At 24.0% G+C, this 24,631-nt stretch overlaps 1 protein-coding gene across 1 annotated transcript in view; it reads right to left on the bottom strand.

Moving 5' to 3' along the window:
* LOC117168075 (modular serine protease-like) overlaps positions 1 to 24,631 on the bottom strand; it is a 37,555-nt gene that overhangs the window by 11,792 nt on the left and 1,132 nt on the right. The window contains exons 2-5 of the mRNA XM_033353437.1: positions 17,466 to 17,541; positions 17,021 to 17,398; positions 9,418 to 9,935; positions 4,340 to 4,567 (exon numbers count right to left, since the gene is read on the bottom strand). Of these exons, the coding sequence (XP_033209328.1) occupies positions 4,340 to 4,567; positions 9,418 to 9,935; positions 17,021 to 17,398; positions 17,466 to 17,541 (1,200 nt within the window). The remainder of the gene's footprint in view (positions 1 to 4,339; positions 4,568 to 9,417; positions 9,936 to 17,020; positions 17,399 to 17,465; positions 17,542 to 24,631) is intronic.

The following is a 24,631-nucleotide window of genomic DNA, read 5'->3' as shown; positions in this document are numbered from 1 at the left end:
CTAACAGAAAAGCATTTTGCTCGACACCTTGACAAATGTAATTCCATGTAGAAACATGCGTTTAAATAAAATATTTTACCAAAAAAGTTACCCACGCTTGAATTTGACAGACTGTACAACTGCTTTGAAAAAAATTATTTTTTTTTGGTTTAAAATTTGTCATTTTTATCCGAAAATTCATGAATTTTCTTTAAAATTTGTCTTTTGTTATAGAAAATTTTTTTTTTTGTTTGAAAGCATAACTATCTTGTTAAAATTTATGTATTTTGTTGAAAATTCGTAATTTTTGGTAGAAAATTATTCCTTTTGATTGAAGATGTACTATTTTATTTTTTGGTAGATAATCAATTTTCTTGATTAACAATGCAACTGTCTGCTTGAAAATTAACTAATCTTTTTTTAATTTAATATCAATTACAATTACAACTGTTTTGTAAAAAATTCGTTTCTTCAATACATTTTTTCTTGATGAAAATGTAACTATTCCATTTTTGCTTTGAAGTTGATTTTTTCAATTTAAAAATGCAATTATTTGATGTAAACTTTATCGAAATTTGTCAAAAATCTATCTTTTTTGGTAGAAAATTAATTTTCTTGGTTTCAAATTCAACTGTTTTGTACAAAGCTTGTCTTTTTGGCTTGGAACTACAACATTTTGGATACAATTTTTGTTCTTTACTAGAAAAAAAACCTTTTTTGAGGAAAATTTCCATTCTTGTTGAAAAATAATTATTTCAATTTGAAAATTCATAAATTTTGGTAGAAATTTAATCTCTTTGTTAAAAATTAAACTTTTTGGTTGAAAATGAATCTGTATTAGTTGAGGATTCAACTATTTTGTTACAAAATCGTCCTTTTTGGTTCAATTCAATAGTTTTCAAATAAAAATAAAATCTTTTCTTCGTTAAAATATCAACTGTTATATTTTTTATAGAGAATTCATATTTTTTTGTTAAAAATTCAACTACCTGGTTGGAAGTTGAACTACTTTGTTATCTCATAAGAAACAGTAAAATTATACCAAAACCTTCCCTCCATTAAATTCCTTTTACGTTGTTTTTGTATAACCGGTAAATTCATGAAAAAAATTTATTCGGGAAAAATTACGTAAGAAGAAAACGTTACGTAATTTAGGCACGACATCTAAGAAGTAACAGTGTTTTAGATGCGTGACCCCAGCAAGTAAAAATTCTGAAAAATTATCGTTATCAACAATAAAAAAAAAAGTTTCTTATCAACTGGACAAATATTTTTATTTCGCTCTCGTTTATCAATAATAGAGATAATTCACAACACCGTGCATAAAGTGAATAAAAATTTATTTCAGCTATACATTATTATATTGAGAGATCAGGTACAGAAGTTGATATAAAAACTTACAAATTTGAACTTGAAATATAAATTTTGCACTAATCTTTGAATAGTGTTGAGGAATTCTAATAACTGTTTACAATCGGCATACGTGTGATTTAATTTCTTATCTACTTCCATATGAAATATAATTTCACACAAGCAATTAGCTCAAAACATTTGGCACGAGAAGCGAGGTATTTATAACAAACCCTTAAAAACTATCAATTTTTAAAATTATACTACTTAGTAATATAAAAAAGTTTCTATGTTTTGCGGTGTGTGAGTTATCTCTCCTTATTTCGGTTTTATTTGCGTATCTAAAAGAAATTGACTTACATTTTATACATAGAAAACATTACAAGCGTCAGACTCGCTTCAGAGATCGAAAATAGTGTAAATAATGTCACAAATTAAAAAAAAAACGTGTCATACAATTTGTAAAGTATTGAAAATGAAATTTAATGTTTATTTACAATGTTATTATTTAATCTATCCAAAATTTTGTTAATTCATCGCAAGCTTCACAATTTTTCCCCCTTTTCTCATTTTTTCTTACTTAAATTCTATTTGAATTAATAGAACTCAATATTCTGTTCAAAGTATTTAGTTAAAAAATTATGTATTTTATTGAAAATTCGTCTTTTGAGAAAATAAATTTTTTGTAATTCTTTTTTCTTAAAAGTCCATTTTTTATTTAAGATTCATAATTTTAGTTGAAATTTCCATTTTTATTTTAAAACGACTTGGTATAAAATTAAACTGTTACGTAGAAAAGTCTTTTCTTTTAATTGAAAATTAATTCTCCTGAATGAAAATTTACTTTTTCCATTTTTGGTTAAAAATGTATTTTTTCTTTAATACATTTTTCGTTGAAAGTTTATGTTTTCAGGTTGATAAATGAACACCTTGTTTGAAAATTCAATTACTTTGCTAAAAGTTAATTTTTTTGGTTGAAAATTCATGATTTCAGTTAAAATTTTTTTTTGTGCTGAAAAATAATATTTTAAACTGATCAAGATTTATATTTTTTGTTTAATAGTTGAACTATTTAGATAAAAAATGTTGGAAACGAAAAAAATATAAACTAAAAATTAATAAAGTAAAGTTTGGGCTAACATCACATACATTGCTCAAAGTATTTGGTTGTAAATTAATGTAATTTGTTTAAAATTCGTCCTTTTGTTAGACAACTAATTTTCTCGGTTCAAAATTCAAGTTTTTGGTTAAAAGTTTATGTATTTTGTTAAAAATTAGGTTGTTTTTGGTAGAAAATCAAATTTTGTTGTTAAAAATCATATATTTTCTTCAAAATTCGCATTTTTGGTTAAAGCACGCTGTTGTTTATTTTGTATGAAAACCATATTTTGTAAGCATGAATTATTACATTTTTCATTCAAAATATCTTTTTAAATTCAAAGTTTAACTCTGAAAATTAGTTGTTTTTTTTTTTTGGTTAAAAAGTAATTTTTCAACTGAAAATTTAACAGTTTTGTTTGAAATTCAACTGATGGGTTGTAAATTAAGTTTTTATTTAAAAATTTATATTTTCGGGTTGAAAATTCAACTGTTTTTTAGAAACTTCGTCTTTTTGGCTTAAAAATTCAACAATTTGAGATAAAATTCGACTATTCGGTACAAATTTCAACTGTTGACGAAAATTCTTTTCTTCTTTTGGAAAATTATTTCCCCTCAATAAAAAATGTTGGAAATGAAAAAAAATATTGACTGAAAATTAATCAAAGGTAAAAAGTTTATCTTCTTGGTTGAAAATTTAACTGTTTCGTTGAAAATTTATGTATTTTGTTGAAAAATCGTTTCTTTTGGTAGAAAATAAATTTTTTTGATTAAAAATCATATATTTTGGTCAAAATTCGTCTGTTTTTGTTAAAGCACACTGTTATTTTATTTTTTATTAAAATATATATTTTTTTAACATAAATTATTACCTTTTTTATTCAAAATTCATCTTTTTATATTCAAAATTCAACTCTGAAAATTCGGTGTTTTTTTGGTTACAAAATAATTTTTTAACTAAAAATTTAATAATTTTTTAAAAACTTCAACTGATGGGTTGTAAATTAGGTTTTTGTTAAAAATTTATATTTTCGGGTTGAAAAAAATTCAACTGCTTTATAGAAACTTCGTCTTTTTGGCTTAAATATTCAACAATTTGGGATAAAATTCAATTATTTGGTACAAAGTTCAACTGTTATGACGAAAATTCGTTTTTCCTTATTGAAAATTGTTTCCCCTAAATATAAAATATTAGAAATAAAAAAAAAAAATAAAATAAAATTTAGACTAACATTACATCTATTCTTAAAAGTATTTAGTTGAAAATTTATGTAATTTGTGAAAAATTCGACTCATTTGGTAAAAAGTTAATCTTCTTGGTTGAAAATTTATATAATTGTATAAAAAAATAATCTTTCAATAGAAAAGTAATCCTGTTGGTTGAAAATTTACGTATTTTATTGAAAATTTGTCTTGTTTGGTAGAAAATCAATTTTTTCGGTTAAAAATTCATCTTTTTGTTTCAAAATTTATCTATTTAGATAGACATTCAACAGTTTTCTTGCAAGCTCATGTTTTTGCCTTGAAAATTAATCATTTTTGATGAAAGTTTTTTGTTTATTGACTGAAAAATCAGTCTTTGTGAAAATTTCGTCTTTTTATTTCAAAGTAGTATCTTTAGTATAATTTTATTCGAAATGGTAGGGAAATATTGTCATCTTCTAAAAAACGTGTAAATTAATGTAAAAAGTTTGGTGAGTCCGAGGCCTGACATACAAAATGCGGAATCCTGAGTAGCGTTTGAAATTCTAGTTTTTTCTTGAACAGAAAGATCTGACATCGACAACGTGAGATTTGATAGGCTTATCGACAAATACGATTCTATCAGCATCTAAATTTTCAGAGAGATTTAACTGAATTGTTTGGATGGCCACTAGGTCGCCCTCGACAAATATATTAATGGTAGACGGACCTGCAACACATTGGATTGGATCTGGCGTCCAATGACCCGTTTCATTGCATGCGACTCTGTATTTTGTAGGGTTTATACTGAAGTCACTTTGAATTGGATGGTAACTTTGACTGCAGGACAATTCTGCTGTCGTAAATGGAGGGACGGAATTATAGCAAGAAATGTCCTTATTGTGATATGTACACTCTGCATTCCTGGACGCCGAAGACAGTGCTTCGCATCTTATTTCTGCAACGGAAAATTTCATAAATTAGGAAGAGATATAATTTCACTTTTTATCTTTAAATGTCATTTTGAATATTAAGTTCAAACTTATTTTATGATTACTTGAAACGATTGTAAGTGTCCCCAAATCCAGAATTATAATATTGAATGGCAAAATTTGCACGTGGTATATTATACTAATCACAAATTGTACCAAAATAATTATAAATGAACGATAAATAGTAAATAATAAATAATAATAAACACAGGTATAAAATTCATATTTTCAAAGATTTGACAAATATTTCAAAGATTTCATAAAGTTTTCAAAGATTTCGGAAAGATTTAAAAGATTTTACAAAAACTTCAATGATTTTTCAAAGATTCCAATGATTTCACAGATATTACCAAATATTAAAAAAGATTTGTAATATTTCGCAGATTGCTGAAGACTTCAGAAAGATCTTACAAAGATTTAAAATACTTCTCAAAGATTTTGGATAGTTTTAAAAGATTCCACAAAAACTTTAATTATTTCCTAGATTTCAACAATTTCAAAAATATATAAAATACTTCAAAAATATTTTCGAAGGATTTCAATGATTTCTCAAAGATTTCAAAGATTTCGTAAAATTTTTTTTTACAAATATTACCAAATATTTCAAAAATATTTCGCGAAGATTTCATAAAAATTTCGTATAGATTTAAAAGATTTAACAAATGCATCTATAATATTCCAATGATTCAACAAAGGTTTCAATAATTTCACAAATGCTTCAAAAATATTTCAAAGATTTCACAAACATTTCAATCATTTCACAAAGATTTCAAATACTTCGCAAAGATTTCGAATAGTTAAAAAAGAGTTCACAAAGATTTCAATGATACCGCAAAGATTTAAGCAATTTCACAAACATTATCAAATATTTGAAATATTTTACAAAGTTTTAAATGATTTTCTAAAGATTTCAAATATTTCGCAAAGATTTCAAATAGTTTAAAAAGATTTCACAAAGACTTCAATGATTTCCCAAAGATTTCAACAATTTAAAAAATATTTCAAAAATATTCTAAATATTTTATAAAGATTTCATTGATTCCCCAAAGACTTAGAAGATTTCAAATATTTCGGGTAAATTAAAAAGATTTAAGAAAGACTTTAATTATTTCACAAAAAATATCACAAAGATTTAAAAAGTTTTGCAAATTCCCAATAGAACAAATTTCACAGACTTCAATGATTGCCAAAAAATTTCAATGGTTTTCCAAAGACTTCAATCATTTTAAAAATATTATTGAATATTTATAAACTATTTGAAAGATTTCACCAATATTTTAAATATTTCGCAAAGATTTCGAATAGGTTAAAAAGATTTCACAAAGACTTCAGTGATTCCGCAAAGATTTCAACAATTTCAAAAATATATAAAGTAATTCAAAAATATTTTTGAAGGATTTCAATGATTTCCTGAAGATTTCAAAGATTACGCAACAATTTCAAATATTTCGCAAAGATTTCGGATAGATTTACAAGATTTCATAAGTATGTCAATGATTTTCCAAAAATGTCACAAAGATTTCAACCATTTTTACAAATATTGCCAAATATATCAAAAATATTTCGCAATGATTTCATAAAGATTTCGTATAGATTTAAAAGGCTAAATAAAGTCATAAATAATATACCAATGATTCAACAAAGCTTTCAATAATTTCACAAATGTTTTAAAAATTTCAGAAAGATTTCAATGATTTCACAAAGATTTCAAATACTTCGCAAAGATTTCGAATAGTTAAAAAGGCTTTCACAAAGACTTCAATGATACCGCAAAGATTTCAAAAACATATGAAATACTTCAAAAATATTTTCAAAGGATTTCAAACATTTCCAAAATTTCATAAAAATTTCAAATATTTCCAAAAGATTTCGGAGAGATTTACATGATTTCATAAAGATGTCAATGATTTTCCATAAATTTTACAAAGATTTAAACAATTTCACAAACATTATCAAATATTTGTAATATTTTACAAAGATTTAAATCATTTTCTAAAGATTTAACAAAGATTTAAAATATGTCGTAAAGATTTCGAATAAATTTAAAAGATTTAAGAAAGATTTCAATTATTTCACAAAAAATATCACAAAGATTTAAAATTTTTTGCAGATTTCCGATAGATTAAAAAAATTTCATAGTCTTCAATGATTTCCAAAATTTTTACATGATTTTCCAAAGATTTCACTCATTTTTAAAATATTATCAAATATTTATCAACTATTTGAAAGATTTCGCATAGATTAAAAAAATATAAACTTCAATAATTTCACAAATATTTCAAAGATTTCGGGTAGATTTAAAAGATTTCAGTAATTTCAAAAATATGATCAAAGATTTGAAATATTTTTGAAATTATTTCGGATATATTTAAAAGATTTCACAGACTCCAAAGATTTCTAAAAAATTTCAACAATTTCACAGATATTTCCAAATATTTCAAATATTCGACAAAGGTTTTAGTGATTTCTCAACAATTTCAAAGATTTTACAAAGATTTCAAAAATTTTACAAAGATTACAAATATTTGGCAAAGATTTCGGATAGATTAAGAAGACCTCACAAAGGCATACATTATTTCACAAAGATTTGAGACAGATTTTTCGAAAATTTTAAACGGTCTAATGAGTTTAATCATTCGATTTCAGAGGGGAATGGCTAGAAGTTTTTTTAAATCGAGAAAAACCGCAAAATGACAGTAAATTTATTTTTTGACTGGGTGTTCTATAAATAATATTAGAAAAAAAATCTATCCAATCCCATGAAATACCAAAAATTTCATATCACGTGACATAACGACATTTAAACTGATTTTAACTTTTCATAAATGTTAAGTTAAATTTTGAACGTTTTTAATGATGAAATCATTCAGTTAACAATGCGTAATTCTAATATCTTTTACTTAATTTTTTTTCCCTTTTAGCTCGACATTTGCAAGCCTATATTTTCAATTTAATGAATTAAAAAAAATTAAAAACTTTGTTATTTGAACATTTTTAATAAAAAACGTTTTAGGTTTATGAATTGTAAATATAATTTAATTTTCTTTGAAACTCAACTGCAGTTCGAGTGCTAAAAATTTAAAAAAAATTAATTTTACAAGACGTTTCTGAATCTGTTAAAAAATTAACAATTTACAATTGCAAATCAAATATTGAAAACTAAATTGTTTGGAGTAGAAAGTCTTGGATCGTTAACATTTTAGGGTTCTAAATTTAAACTTTGAACGTTACAATTTTAATTGTTCCATTTAAAAAATCTGTAATTTGTGAGTAAAAGTTTTGAATTTTAAAATTAAAATTAAACACTTATTAATTGGAAGCAACTATTGAACTTAAAACCATTTAAAATTAAAATTTGGTATTTTTTACATTCCGAATTGAAAGAGGAACTTTGTTTTTATACAATTTCATTGAGCTGGATGCGGACAAATTTTTTATTTTAACATTTATATTGAGTTTAAAACAAAGAAACTTTAATTTTTGTTGAATGGGAAGGATATTTTTTAAACATATTTATTGAGTTAGAAAGGAGCGCATTTTGTTTTTCAATTTTTTCTAAACTGGAAGTCATTTTTTTTGTGCTTATAATTTCTATTCAGTGCAAAGGAATTAATTTTGTTTCTGAGTTGGAATAGGCCCTTTTGTTATTTTAAAATTATTGCTTTTTATTAAGTTGAAGGGATGAATTTTCATAAAAATTTTTTTCTGAATTGGAAATTGAAATTTTTTTTTAACATTTTGATTGAGTGGGAAGGGATGAAATTTTGGTTTTTAATTTTTTTTCTGATTCAGAAGAGGGAAATTATTTTATTTTTAATTGTATTATTCTAATCATCTTTTTATAATTTTTATTGAGTTGAACGAAAAAACTTTTTATTATCAATCTTTTTTCTGAATTGGAGAAGGGTAATTTTATATTTTTAAGATTTTTATCGAGTTAAAAATGAGAACATTTTAGTTTTTAATATTTTATGTATTTGAAGAAGGGTAATTTTTAAAAAACATTTTTATTTAGTTGGTAGGGAAAAAATTTTGGTTTTCATTTTCTTCTGAATTGGAAGAGTCCTTTTTTGGTTTTTGGATTTTTATTGAGTTGAAAGTAATGAAATTTTGGTTATTTTTTCCTTCAATTGGAAGCGGGACCTTTTTTATTTTCAACATTTTGTTAAAACTATTTTTAACTATTTTTATTGTTCAGATTCAGACGTAATAGGGAATTTTTTTAACTTTTGTACTGAGCTAAAAGAGGGACATGTTTTATTTGACATTTTTTTTAACAGTGAGTTGAAAGGGAGGATTATTTTTCATTAAGATCATTGGAAATAATAACCTGGGTTTATATTTTCTTACCGGAAATCTTTGAACTGTTCAACTTACAAAAGTTAAAAAAATATATTTTTCAGTTAAATGGTAATTAATTATTTTTTAATTCAATTGAAAAGTGTTACAAGCTTGCATTTTATACAGTTATGAAACGTTTGAATAAAAAATTTCTGAGTTAAAAACTGTGTTTAAGGTTCACTTTTAAAAGTTTCAAATTCAAAAGAATTTAACTTTGAGTGCTTTAATTTGCAGTTCAGTTCCAATTATTTCAGTTACAAAAAATCCTCAGTTTTAAAAGAGACCGGAATTTTCTCTCAATTAAAACGGTCACCCTGACTGCAATATGTCTTATTTAAATAAAAATTTATTCAATCTAGAGCTTTAAAGTTTCAATTCCTGGCAACTGCATTTATATTTTTTCATTTTTCTATTTATTATTTTGATATACCCTACAGATTGAATCATTTATTCACAAAAAATCAAAAATATATACCAATACACTGTGGTATGTGTAGCCACTTTCCGTCCGGGCCGCAAAGCACATCAACGTTTCCTTTCATTTTATATCCAGAATTGCAACTGTAAACTAATTGTGTGCCTTTTTCTAATGACTGAACTCTCGGATTCACATCACAATGCTCTCTGCTTGCACAATGACTTTTGTACAATTTATATTGTCCATTTTCCGGTTGTGGAGGCACTGGACAAGTAATTTCTGTTGTCGAAGGTCTCTGAGTAAATGGCTGAGTAGGTCTCGGATAAATTTGAGTAGGTCTTTGAGTAGGTTTTTGAGTAGGTCTTTGAGTAGGTCTTTGAGTAGGTCTTTGAGTAGGTCTTTGAGTATTTGGTCGGTAACTTGTAGGTCTCGAGGTATTTGGCCGAGAAGTTGTTCCTTTTGCACATAAAGATGGATCTTCATCAGATCCATCTGCGCAGTTTATTGCACCATTACATCTTAAATCGACATCAATACATGCTCCATAAGCGCATCGAAAAACGTATGCGTCGCATCTAGAAAAACCCAATTACTTAAATTCACATTCATAAAAAAAACCTGAAAGCCCATGCATTAGGGTGCTTCATGAAATCATTTTTTTTTTTTTGATATTATAAAACCTTAAATCTGAATTTTCTTTCTTTTGATGAGAAAATAAATCCCGTTTTTTTAGATTAAAAATATATATATTTAACCCATCAAGTCCTAAAACGAAAAAATTTCTCTCTTACGTTTGAGCTTGAATAATTTTATAAAAAAGGCAAAGAATTTATTGTTAAATACTCTTTTTTACTATTTTTGGGTATGCTCTACACGATGCAATGATTTAAGAAACGGAAAATATTGATTTTCAATTAATAATTAACAAATTAAACAAATTCTTTTTTTAAGCAATTTTTTGTCAATAAAAAAATAGAGGTAGAGGGATTTTTTACCAGCGCAAATATTCACAAAAGTGCACAAAATGTCTGAACTTTTCAAACCCGTTGATTTTTTTTATCTACGATGTTTTAAAACAAAGTGGCGGTCAAAAAACGGAAACCAAAAATTTTTTATTCATTTTATCGATATTTTTGGTGATTTTTTCGCTCAAATCATATAAATATTTAATTATTTCCCCTACAAGGTATTTGAATAGTTTATTTTTCAACAAAATAAAAATATTTTGTAAAAATATTTAGTTTGAGGATGTCGTTGGAAAAAACGAGATTTCACTCACTGCATTGGATTTTGGTATGCAAATGACGTAAAATAGCAATAAAATGATTGTTTATAATCTTAATATCGTGGTTTTACCTATTTAACACTAAATATTTTTATTTTTTTCAAAAATAAACTATTCAAATACCTTTTTACTGAAATAATTAAATATTTATATGATTTGAGCGAAAAAATCACCAAAAATATCGATAAAATGAATTACAAATTTTTGGTTTCCGTTTGTTGGCCGCCATTTTTTTTTAGAAAATCGTAGATAAAAAACTCAACGGATTTGAAAAAATCAGATATTTTGTGCACTTTTGTGCACTTTTGCTACTGTAAAAAAATTCCTTCCCCCTCTATTTTTTGACAGTAGAAAAGAGTATTTTACAATAAATCCTTTACCTTTTTTATAACACTATTCAAGCTCAAACGTAAGAGAGAAATTTCTTCGTTTTGGGACTTAATGGGTTAAAGGTCGCTATGAAGTGTTTTATGCCGAATGTTCGATTTTCCAATGTTTTTTATTTTTAATTTTTACCATTTTAATTATTCGATCTTCTGCAATGGCGAGAATAATTTATTAAGATGCCATGTTTCCCTAAAATTTGTTTGGTTGAGAAAAAAATGGTAAGGTGGCTATTAGCATCCTTTAAATTTCGAGTTTATGATAAAATTGAGGTTAAAGGGTCAAATTTTTCCCTAAAAAATGTTCAAAAATTATCAAACTCTCAGGAAATATTACTTACCTTGCTGACAACAATTTTCACCGATGGAAACGATTTTTTTTTATTAATATTTATCCTAGAATTAAAAACACGTTTTTCGAATATTCGACATAAAAAATTTCATAGCGACCTCTAAATATTTTGTTATAAATCTAAAAAAAATAGGGAATCATTTTCTCACGAAAAGAAAGAAATTTTGGATTTAAGGTTTTAGAAAATCAAAAACAAAAAATTTCATGAGGCATGTTTGGAGGAGCCATGCAACGATTTTTTCCATGCTACCTTGCATGGGGTGTAATTTTTGTTAAAAATGCATCCTTTAAGATTCAAAATTGAACTCTTTGGTTAAAAGTTAAAATTCTTTCTTCAAAATTCATTTCTCGCTTAAAAATTCATAAGTTTAGTTGAAATATTCTTGTTTACAATTTATTTGCCTTATATTTCTTTGATCTTATATCAGATTTTGTTGTCGAACATAATATTTTTGCTACAAATTCATATTTTAGTGTCGAAAATTCAACTGGAATCTTTTTTCGTTGAATTTCGAAATTTTTTTCAAAATTTGTTTTTTTGTTTTGAATTTAAAGTTTTTTCTAAAAATATGAAAATTGATCGTTTTAAAAGTCAACTCATGTTGAAAAGTCATCTTTTTTGTTTGAATTGAACAGTTTTTTTATTAAACATTTTAATATTTTGGGGTTGAATTTTATGAATTCTTCGTTTAGAATTAATCTTTTTTGTAAGGGATATTTAATTACTGAGTTACAAATTAAAATCTTTCGTTAAAAATTAATTCTTTTGTTTGAAGGTTCATAATTTTAATTGCGAATTCATCTCTATGGTTGACATTTTTTTCCTTTTGGTTGAAAAATCAATTAATAAAGATTTATCATTTTAGGTGACAATTCATCTTTTTGATTTAAAACAAGACTATTCCAGTTGAAAAATAAAAATTAAAGTTTAAAAAGTTTTTTTTGTTTAAAAAATTGTTTCTTTTTTAACCCAAATAAAATATTATTGTAAATCATTTATTTTCCTTATTTATATTTATTTTTCTTTGATTTCAGTTGATTTCATCCTTTTTTATTTAAAACGTTAGTGTATTGTTGAACATTAACTTTTTGCTGAAATTTCATATTTTGGTTCGGAAAATTCAACGGAAATCTTTCTTGGTTGAAATTTAAATAGTTTTTGTAAAATTTTGTTGTTTTTATTTTTGTTTTGAAATTAATTTTTTTTTACTGAAAATTTAACTATTCTATTTTTGGTTGAAAATTTATCGCTTTTTAGTTCAAAATTCATATCTAGCTAAAATTCATGCATTTTGTTGAAAATTCGATCTTTTTTGTAGAAAATTGATTTTCTTGGTTGAAAGTTCATCTTCTTGCTTGAAAATTCAACAGTTTGTTAAGAATTTTTTTTCTTTTCTGACTAAAAATCTTTCTTAGTCTAAAAATCAACTCATATTGAAAAGTAATCTTTTTTGGTTGAAATCAAAAGGTTTTTTATTACAAATTTAAAACTTTTTGGGTTTAATTTGATAAATTTGTCATTTAGAATTCATCTTTTTTGTAATGAATATTTAATTGCTTGGTTACAAGTTAAACTCTTCCGTTAAAAATTATTTTTGTTGTTGTTGAAGATTCATAATTTTATTAGCAAATTCATCTCTTTGATTGAACATGAATCTTTTCAACTAAAAGTTTAACTATTTAATTCTTGGTCGAAAAATGATATTTTTTAGTTAAAAATTCGTCTTCATCAGTAGAAATTAATCTTTTTGGTTGAAAAATCAATTATTCTGGTTAATGATTTATAATTTTAGTTGAAAATTCATCTTTTTTATTTAAAATTCTACTATTCCAGTTAAAGATTAATAATTTTAGTTAAAAATTCATCAATTTGTTTAAACATTTTTTTTATATTAGTTTTTTTAACCCAAATCAAATATTCTTGTAAATAGTTTATTTGTCTGATATTTCTGTTTCTTTTATTTCTGTTAATTTCATACTTTTTTGTTAAAGATGTTACTGTATTGTTTAACATTAACTTTTTGCTGAAAATTCATATTTTGATTTTGAAACATTAACGGAAATATTTCTTGGTTGAAATTAAAATATTTTGTTGCAAATTCTTTTTTTTTTGTTAAAATATTTATCTATTTTAGTAGAAGTAAAATATTGCTTGGATAAAAATGCAACTGTTTGGTTGAAAAATAATCTTCTTTCGTTAAGGATTTAAATGTTTTCTATTTAAAATTAAAATGTTTTTGGTCGAAATATTTACTAATACACACTATTCATTAAAAATGTATCTTTTTAGATTGAAAATTGACCTACTTGGTTGTAAGTTGAACCATTTTGTTAAATATTTGTCTGTTTGGGTAGAAAATTCATTCATCTGGAATAAACATTTTCTTCTTGCTGTCGAAAACTCAACTGTCTTCTAAAAAATGAAATTATTTGGTGATCAATGTAACGATTTTTGATTGAAGTTTAATTTTTGATTGTTGATTTGAAATTTTATCATTTCTAATTTAAAGCTTATAGAATGAAACATTTTTATTTTACATATAAGAATATCGCATTTCAATGATTTAAGATAATAAGAAAATTGAAAAAATAGGACAAGTTCAAAATATCAAAAAGGAAATATTTTTCAGATACAATTTTGAAAATTCAAAGGAATTAAAACTGTATTATTTGTAATTAAGAGCGTTCTAAATTGAAAAATTTCAGATTAAAAAATTTTTTTAATGAAGAATTTTCTTAGAAAGGATTTGAAATTGTATCATTTCTAATTCAAAGTATTTAAAATTGAAAGTTCTTATTTTTAATTGAAGAATCTTAAATTTGAATAATTTAAGATTAAAATTTCAAAAATAAGGTAAGTTAAAAACTTAAAAAATGAAATATTTTCAGATTAGAATTTTAAAATTCGCATACAACTTTCTTCTGCAGATTATCCTTGTGGTTATAAATTTTATTATTTAGTTAAAAATTTAATAATTTTCTTAAAAATACATCCATTTTGGATGAAAACTGTTTACAATTGTTATTTTGGTGTTAAAAAGTGAACTGGAATCTTCTTTGGATGAAAATTTATTTATTTTGTTTAAGGTTTTCTCTTATTTAATTCATTTGTCTTAGGAGAAATTTCACTTGATTTAGCAGAAATTACACCTTTCTTGGATGAAAAAGTAACTCTTTGATTGAAAATTCAAGAATTTTGTTAAGTCATAATTTTTGGTTGAAAATTTTACTGTTTGATGTAATATTTGGGTGTTGGTTGAAAGAATTCGTCTTTTTCGATTGAAAATTTAATTTTTTTTGTAGAAAATTATTTTTTGTTAAAAAAATTTAATTTTTGATTTTGCAGATTCAACTGGAATCTTTTTTGGATAAAAACTCAACTTTTTTTGTGATTAAAAATAATTCTGCTTTAAAAGAAATTTAATCTGTTTTTATAAAAATGCAACTATTGGGTAGAGAATTCAACAATTTGGTTAAAAAGTCATCTTTTTTGTTAAAAAAGTCGTGTTTTTGAAATGAAAATTCAACTATTCTTCTTTGCTTGGTACTCAAGCAAAGAAGATTCATATTTAACCAAATGGTTAAATTTTCATCAAAAAGATAAAACGAAATTTCTTCTATCACTTTGTTAAGAAATCACTATTTTTATTAAAGATTCATATTTTAAGTTGAAAATTAATCTCTTTGGTTAAAAGTTTAATTATTTTGTTGAAAATTAATCTTTTTAAATTGAAAATTCAACTACTTGGGTAAAAGGTAAACTACATTGTTAAAAATTAATTTTTTTTTGTTTGAAGGCTTATGACTGGTTCAAAATTTAACTGTTTAGTGGAAAATACATTTTTTTGCAATTAATTTTTTAACAGAAAATGTAACTTGCATCAATATCGGGGAAAATTAATTTTTTGCTGAAGCCATATTTTTTGTTTGAAAATCCAATTTCTGTAGAGAATTTCGTCTTTTGGCTTGAAGGTTGAACAATTTACATAAACTTTTTTTCTTGAGTGAGAAATCTTCATTTGTTGAAAATTCGTTTTTTGGTGTTGAAATTCCTTCTTTTTTTGTATAAATTTCATCTTTTTTAATTGAAATACAAACTATGATACGCTTTTGTTAGAAATGTATTTTTTAGGTTGAATATTCAACTATTATGTTAAAAATGGAATTATTTTGTTGAAAATTCTAGTATTTTGTGGAAAAGCCATCTTTAATAGCAGAAAAGACATTTTTTTTTGTTTGAAATAAATTAATACATTTGAAAAAGGTTTAATTTGTATATGAAACACTATTTTATGCCGCTATTGAAATATTCTATGTTAAAAGTATCACAAGATAAAAATGCTGGAATTTTAATATCAATGGTTTGAACTTTGAACTGAAAAATTAGAGAATTTTGAAAAAATTCTCGGTTTCACATTTTCCCGCAAGAGGCGCTACGAGCGATGCAAACTAACTAAATCCGAATTCACGCGTCCAAGTTTTCCGGGAGTGAGGTATCCTTATACTACTTCGTGATATTAATTTTTGTATAAAAATGTTTTACGATTTTTTTGTGGAGTATAAATTATTTATTTGATAATACAGTACAGTGAAAAAATAGAAATAAAAGAAAAATTTTGACAGAAATATTTTTCTAACAAAAAAAAAAACAATTATTGTACTTATTTATCGTGATTTTTAAAAGATTGTAAACTTAAATGGACAATGCATTAAAACTTACATGAAATAGTGAAATAATTTTTTTTTTAAACCTATTTGACAAAAATGTGTTTTTTTTTTACTGCAGAAGATGGAAATTCTATCTGAAACTATTTGTTTTTAGTATTCAATTATTGTTTTATATTTCACAATACGATCGTAAAAACAGTTTTATGCAAAAATTAAAATACATCTTAAAAATTGTACCTACTCTTTCTAGTTCGAGTTTTTGGTACCAGGTGGCGAAATGGTAGACCAGCAATTCGGAACTATTGGGAAGAAATTTGAATTTGAATTCAATTTTAACCAAAAATCTTATAGTAAATAACTAATTTCAGACCTCAGTATAATATTTCTGATTAAAATGAATTGATATTTACTGCTCTTTTTCATTAATATTGCTCTAATAACTTTAAGATACTAAATAATTCGCGTGTCAGATGGCGCCGCTATCAAGTATTTGTCTATTTTTCAAGTAAATATTGCAAGAATAGTGTATATTTAAATGTTTTCATAAATTTTCAATAACTTCCTTCATAATTTTTTTTTAATGTTCTTGGGCTCATTTTGAAGCTATTATTCCACAGTATTATTCCAGCTTATGAGTATAAATCGTGAAAATTGCCTTATCAAAATGCAAGGACTTGAAGTTTAAACAAAAAGTTGGAAAAATTTGAAAACATCTTATCTGTAGGCAAACCAGAATAAAAATAAAATAAATATATATTTTAATTTAATCCTTTAAAGAGAAAAAAAATTTGGCTCTGACATATTTAAAATTAAGAGAACTTAATCAATCATTAAAAAAGAAGTGTATTTCAACTTTTGGCATGTAATGTATATAAGAATTCCCTGAAAATTCCAGGTTTTTCAGGCAGAGGAGACAGCCTGAAATTCCTTGATCTTTTTCCTAAATTAATCCAATATTCGGATTTTACTTACGGGAATGATCCGCAAGCGATTGCAGTTTCATCTGATATGTCACTACAATCAACAATTCCATCACAAAGAGACGTGCTATCAATACACTGACCGTTCTGGCACTTAAATTGATTAGTGGAGCATTCATTGGATGAACTATTATTTCTTGAGCATGTTGGCAGAGTTTCGTCGCTATTATCAACGCAGTCTTTAATTCCATTGCAGGTCGAGTCTCCATCGACACAAGCACCATAATTACATCTAAATGAGTAAGGACTGCATCTCATATCTTTACAATCTTCCCTCGTTTCATCCGATTTATCAGAGCAGTCTGCATGACCGTCACAGAGTCGATCTTGTGGAATACATTGGCCATTTCGGCATCTGAACTGCAAATTACTGCAAAAAGTATACACAAATTAGTGGCTGAATTGGGCGAAAATTTGAGTTTCACACGACAACTCACCTACAGGAATCGCTACTCTCACCGAAGCGGGAAAAATCGGCTGGAGTACTTTTGCCATAGCCAGCCAGGAGCAATACTATATTTCAAGAAATTTAATTTGAGCAATTTAAATTATTTTATTTTTAATACCAGGGTGTCTACTCAAAGCCTGGGGAAAAATTCCCTGACAATTCCAGGTTTTTTTCAGGCATCTCAAAATTTTATCATGGATAATTTTTCATAGTAAAGAACCATATAAATAGTTCGCATTTTTTTTAAACAATTGACTAATGCTTTGTTAGTCTTTATAAATACCTAAATGTATAAAAATATATTCAAAATTCAATAAGTTTTTTCTTTGTTTCAGAAAGAAATTAATATTTAAAAAGTTTTGAAATAATAATAATAGATCTTGAATTTGAATAATAATTCAAACGAATTTTTATTTATCTTCATATAATTCAATTTTAGTGCATATTTAAGTGAAATTATTTTCAATACTATATTAAACTCCATTTAAAACACTACAAATTCCTTCCTTTTCAGGTAAAAATATTCTATTTTCAAATATATGGTTGAACTTACCATCAAACAGTTGAATTTTCAACCAAACAATTAAATTCTTAACAAAACAGTTAAATTCTGAACCAAAGTGATGAACTTTAAACCAAAATGATGGATCTTCAACTAGAAGAGTTAAATTTTAAACCAAAAAGGTAAATTTTCAAGCAAGAATATTAATTTCCTACCAAAGAAGACGATTCTTTCAAATATGACATGAATTTTTAAACAAATAGTTGAATTTTCAACTAAAAAATATAAATTTGCAACCACAAATGGAATAGTTAAAATTTAAGATAAAATATTTAATTAAAATATGAAAAAGAAGAATTTTCGGCAAAAAAATTGAATATTCTACTAGAAATTTTTTTTTAACCAAACAGTTAAATATTCAACGAAAAAATATAAATTTTAACAAAATAGTTGAATTTTGAACTAAAAAATATCAATTTTCAACAAAAAAGTCTATAGTTAAATTTTCAGTTGTAAAAATTAATTTTTAACGAAACAAAATGAAGTTTTAACAAAATAGTTCAATTGTCCACAAAAGCGATAAACTTTTAACTGAAATTATGAATCATCAACTGGAGGAGTTGAATTTAAAACTAAAAAGATGAATTTTCAACTACAGTGGTGAATTTTTAACCAAAAAGTTGCATTTTTAAGTGTAAAATATCAATTTTCTACCAAAAATGTAATATTTAAATTTAAAAAAATATAACTTTTACAGCCAAAGTGATGAATTTTCAAATAAAATGGTCATTATATTAACTGGAATAGTTAAATTTTATAACCAAAAGGGTACATTTTCGAGCAAGAAGATTAATTTCCTATCAAAAAGGCTATTATGCAACATGTTACATAAATTTTTTAACAAATTGTTGAATTTTCAACTAAAAAAGATCAATTTTTTACAACCACAAATAGAACAATTAGATTTTTCGATAAAAAACTTAATTATGAATCAAGAAAAAAAAAAGAATTTTGAACAGAATAATTGAATTTTTTACTAAAAATTAATTTTCAACCTTACAGTTGAATATTCAACGAAAAATGATCAATTTTGAATCAAATATTTGAATTTTTGTCTGAAAAAATGAATTTTTTAGCAAACAAATACATTTGTAAGCTGAGATTTGAATATTCAACGAAAAAATATGAATTTTCAATCAAATAGTTGATTTAAAAAAAAAACAAATATCAATTTTTAATGAAAAATTGAATAGTTACATTTTCAAATACAAAAGTGAACTTTTGACTAAACCAAACGAATGTTCAATAAAATAGTTAATGTTTCGACTAGAGAAGATTAATTTTCTTAAGAGAAAAAGATACACAATTTCAAAAAAATTGGAAAATTTTCAATCAAAGATGAATTTTGAATAAAAATCATGAATGTTTAACAACAACAAAAATGTTTAAAAGAATTATTGAATGTTAACTGTTACATGTTGAATTTTCAACCAAATAGTAGAATTTTTTATAAAAAGACATAAATTATGAACTAAAAATAAGTATACTTTTTAATGAAAAGTTATGAACTTTCAACGAAAAATAATTGGATTTTCTTATTGTGTTCTATTAATGAGACGTAATTTTTAAATAGCCCCTTATTAATTTTATCTTTATTTAAAGATTTTATTATGCCAAAGTTGTCAAGCAAACTGAGATATTTTGAGATTTATAACTGTCATGAATAAATGGATTGTTCTTGAGATGAAAAATACTTTTCCCAATTTTTCCGATTAAAAAAAATAAAGCACGAAAATGAAAAATTTTTGTGAGCAAACAAAATAACTCATCTTTGAAAAGTATATAGATTTTGTATTTCTAGAATTCTTTTTTAGTTTATTAATTAAATTACACAAATTAAACACTTTCTGAAAAATCAGCCCCCACAAAGTCACGTTTTTATTCATTTTTCTGATCGATTAATTAAATAATTCTTTAATTAATCTAGGGTTTGTAATAATAACTATGTAAATAAATATAAATAATACTAAAAACATCATCAATCATGTCCTGAATTTGTCCTTAACTCATGATTTTGAATAATAATTTAAACAAGTTTTTATTATATCTTATAATTAAATTGCAGTGCATGTTTAGGTAAAATTAATGTGTGTACTGTATTAATTCCAATTTAAACCACTTAAAATTTATATGTTTTAGAGTGAAAATATTGAATTTTTAACAGGACAGATAATTTTTTAACAAAATAGCTGAATTTACAACCAAGAAGATTAATTTTCTACCATAAAAGACGATTTTTTAAACAAAATACATAAATCTTTAACCATGTAGTTGAATTTTCCAATAAAAAATAACAATTTTCAACTAAACGTTTGCAACTTGAACTAAAAAAGTTCAATTTTCAAACAAACATAGAATTATTTAATTTTCAATTTAAAAAATTAATTTTTCACTAGAAAATACCAGTTTTCAACCAAAGTGTTTAATTGTCAACTAAAATGATAAATCTTCTTCTGGAATAGGTGGAATTATGACTTATTAACTGGAATACATAAATTTTTAACAAAAAGGAGTAATTTTCGAATAAGTAGATTAATTTTTTTACTAAAAAAGAAGACTTTTTAACAAAATAGATAAATTTGGATATAATAAAGAAATTTATTTTCAACCAAAATTAGAATAGTTAAATTTTAATTTAAAAACCTTATTTTTGAACCAAACTGATGCATTTTCTACTAAAATTATGAATCTTCAACTGGAGTAGTTGTATTTTAAACAAAAAAGATGAAACTTAAACCAAAAAGAATTATTTTAAACTAAATAGTTTAAATCTAAACCAAGTAGTTTCATTTCCAACCAAAAATATGAATTTTCAACGAAGATTATGAGGATTTTACTGAAATACTTACATTAAAAAAAGAGGGATTTTCGAATAAATATATATTTTTTTACTAAAAAGACTTTTTAATAAAATACATGAATTTTGATATCACCAATCAATTTATTTTCAATAAGAAATAGAATAGTTAAATTCTAAACTAAAAAGATGAATTTCCAACTAAAATGATTAATCTTAAACTGGAAGTTAATTTTTTTACCAAAAATCTAGATTGCAAGCAGGAAGATCAGTTTCTATTTAAAAATACGAATTCTCAACAAAATACATGAATTTTCAACAAATAGTTTAATTTTAAACCAAAATATGAAATTTCAAACAAAAGATAAATTTTCTACAAAAAAAAACAATTGATTTTCAATCAAGGTGATGGATTTTCATGTAAAATAATGAGTCTTCACATGGAATAGATTAATTTTCAACAAAAAAATGAACTTTTAACAAAAGAGTTTAATTTTCAACCAAGTAGTCTTATTTTCAAACAAAAAAATGAATTTTTAACTAAAATTATTAATATTTCACTGGAGTACTTGAAGTTTCAACCAAAAAGATAATTTTTCGAACAAGATGATTAATTTTCTACCAAAAAGACGATTTTTTAACAACAAAAAATGAATTTTTAAATAAAAAAGTTTAATTTTCAATCAAGAATGAAATAGTTAAATTTATAGTAAAAAAATATTAATTTTAAACCAAATAGTCAAATGTTGAACTGAAAAAGATCATTTTGTAACCAAAAAGTCGAATTTTAAACTAAAAAGGTCAGTTTTCAACGAAAAATGGACTCTTTTAAGTTTCATTTAAAAAATGATGAACCTAAAATGGTACAATAGAATTTCCCAACAAAAATATTGATTTCAAATTTTAAAATAAAAAAGATAAATTTTCAAACAATTCATTGTATTTTCAGCTAAAAAATATCAATCTTTAACACAAAAAAAAAGAATTTTAAACTAAAATTATTAATATTTCAGTGGAATACTTGAAGTTTCAACCAAAAAGATAATTTTTTAAACAAGATGATTAATTTTCTACCAAAAAGACGATTTTTTAACAAAAAAAAATGAATTTTTAAATAAAAAAGTTCAATTTAAAATGGAATAGTTAAATTTACAGTGAAAAAAATTAATTTTCAACCAAATAGTTGGATTTTGAACTAAAAAGATCAATTTTCAAGCAAATAGTTGAATTTGAAAATAAAAAAGTTCAGTTTTCAACGAAAAATTGAATCCTTTAATTTTTGTTTAAAAAATGATGAACCTGAACTGGTATAATCGAATTTCCCAACAAAAATCTTAATTTCAAATTTTAAAATAAAAAAGACAAATTTTGAAACAATTCCTTGAATTTTGAGCTACAAAAGATCAATTTTCAGCCAAAAATAGAATAGTTAACTTGTCAGTTAAAACAGAGTGAAAGTTAAAATATTAATTTTCAATCAAACTGATGATTCATTAACTAACAAAATTTAATTTCCAACTGAAACAATTAAATTTTCAATAAAAAGAAATTCATTGTTAGCCAAAGTCAAAACAAATTTTTAACAAAATAGCTCATTTTTCTGCCAGAGATGAATTTTCAATTAGAATGATGAGTCCTCAAACAAAGAAATTTTATTTTTAACGAGAATTTAACTTTTAACCAAGTAATTAAATTTTCATCGCAAAAAAGATTAATTCTGAACGAAAAATGTAGTCATTGATTTTTTAACCAAAAAAGCTTATCATTTTCAATCAAAAACAGTTAAATTCGAAAGAATTTCCAACAAAATTCGATATTTTCAGTTAAAAACACAAATTTGAAACCAAAAAAAGCATCGAATTTTCAACAAATTAGTGAAATACACCAATATAAAGCTACTTGTACAAATTAAGTATCACTATTATTCAATTTTATATTGCAATTTAAAAAAAAATTAAGGAGGCTCTCCAAAAAATTCTGTCTTTAAAAAAAAAACCTGACATTTTTAGGGTTTTCCAGGTATATAAAAATTCCCTGACAATTCCTGGTTTTCCTGTGTATTGACTCATATATACATACATATACTGTATGGCATAATTTTCTAAAGACGTCAAGAATAAAAATTCAAATCCGTTTACATAATATTAAATATGAAAGTATTAATATTAAATAGTATTATTATATTAAATATATCATATATTATTTTATTTATTCATTATATTTTAAAATGTATTATATTATCATCATTTTCGATTCAAAATTCAACTCATTGGTTAAAAATTAATTTTTTAAACTAAATTTTAACTTTTTTTTTAACTTTATCTGTCTGGCTTGAAAATTGAACAATTTGACTGAAATGCTTTCCTTTCTTGATTAAACAAGTTATTTCGTTGAGAATTCAACTAATTGGCAGAAAATGTTACTATTTGGTCAAAAATGTATGAATTTATTAAACATCATATATTTTGGTAAAAAAAATACATTTTTGGTTATGAATGCAAATGTTTAGTTAAAAATTATTCTAATATAGTTGGAGATCCAAGTTTTTTTTATTCAATTTTTTAAACATCATTTTTGGTTCAAAATTTAAATCCTTTGTTAAAAATTAATGTTCTAAACTGAAAACTAATCTATTTTCTTGAAAATTCGCCTTTTTAGCTTAAAAATTCAACAATTTGACAGGCACTTTTTCATTTCTTGACTAAAAAATTTTGTTGATTGAAAATTCAACTATTGCGTTGAACTTTCATCTTTTGTTAAAATATCTTTTTTCGTTTCAAAATTCCATTCTTTGGTTAAAAATTAATTTTGTTAACTAAACATTTAACTATTTTGTTACAAATTTAACTGGCTGGTTTAAAATTAACTTTTTAGTTTAAAATTAATATTCTCCGTTTGAAAATTCATCTGTTTTGTAGAAAATTCAACTGTTTGGTATAAAATTAAACTCGTTTGTAGAAAAAATCGTTTTTTTTTTGTTGAACATTAATTCTCTAAATGAAAATTTAACTACATATTTGGTTACAAACTGATCTTTTTTAGTTTAAAAATTCAAATATTTAGTTGAAAATTTTCGGAAGCTTGAAAATAAGTATTTTTGTTAGAATATTAATTTTTATGGTTGAAATTTAAACTATTTGGTCAATATTCTGATAGAAAATTAATCTTCTGTGTTGAAAATTTAACTATTTAATTAATTTCTGATGTTATTTTCGGATGACCCCTAATTAAATTCACGAAAAATTTAGCCGGAAAAAATTACGTAAGATTAAGAGATAAAAAATTTTACTTAGTAACTTAGAAACAAAATAGTGGTTTAAAAAAGTGTGAAATTGAACAGTTTTTATCATTTGATTTACAAATGAACATTTTAAATGAATTCTGAACGAAAAATGTAGTCATTGATATTTTAACCAAAAAGATTTTAATTTTCATTCAAATACAATTGAATTAAAAAAAGCATTTTCACAAAAATTCAATATTTCCAGTTAAAAACACGAATTAAAAAAAAAAACAACGAATTTTCAACAAATTAGTGAAATACAGGTACATTAAGGAGGCTCTCGAAAAAATTCCAACTTAAAAAAAACCTGACATTTTTAGGGTTTTCCAGGTATAAAAAAATTCCCTCACAATTCCAGGTTTTCCAAATTTGCCAGGTAGGGTAGACATCCTAGATCTCATATAGTTATTGTGTATTAACTCTCATCAAAAATAATATATACTGTATTGCATAATTTTCTAAAGACGTCAAGAATAAAAATTCAAATCTATCTAGATAATATTTAAATATAAA

Source organism: Belonocnema kinseyi, chromosome 2, assembly GCF_010883055.1.
Source record: "Belonocnema kinseyi isolate 2016_QV_RU_SX_M_011 chromosome 2, B_treatae_v1, whole genome shotgun sequence".
Lineage (NCBI taxonomy): Eukaryota > Metazoa > Arthropoda > Insecta > Hymenoptera > Cynipidae > Belonocnema > Belonocnema kinseyi.
The sequence above is the reverse complement of the archived record's forward strand: the minus strand, read 5'-3'. Positions and strand labels throughout refer to the sequence as shown.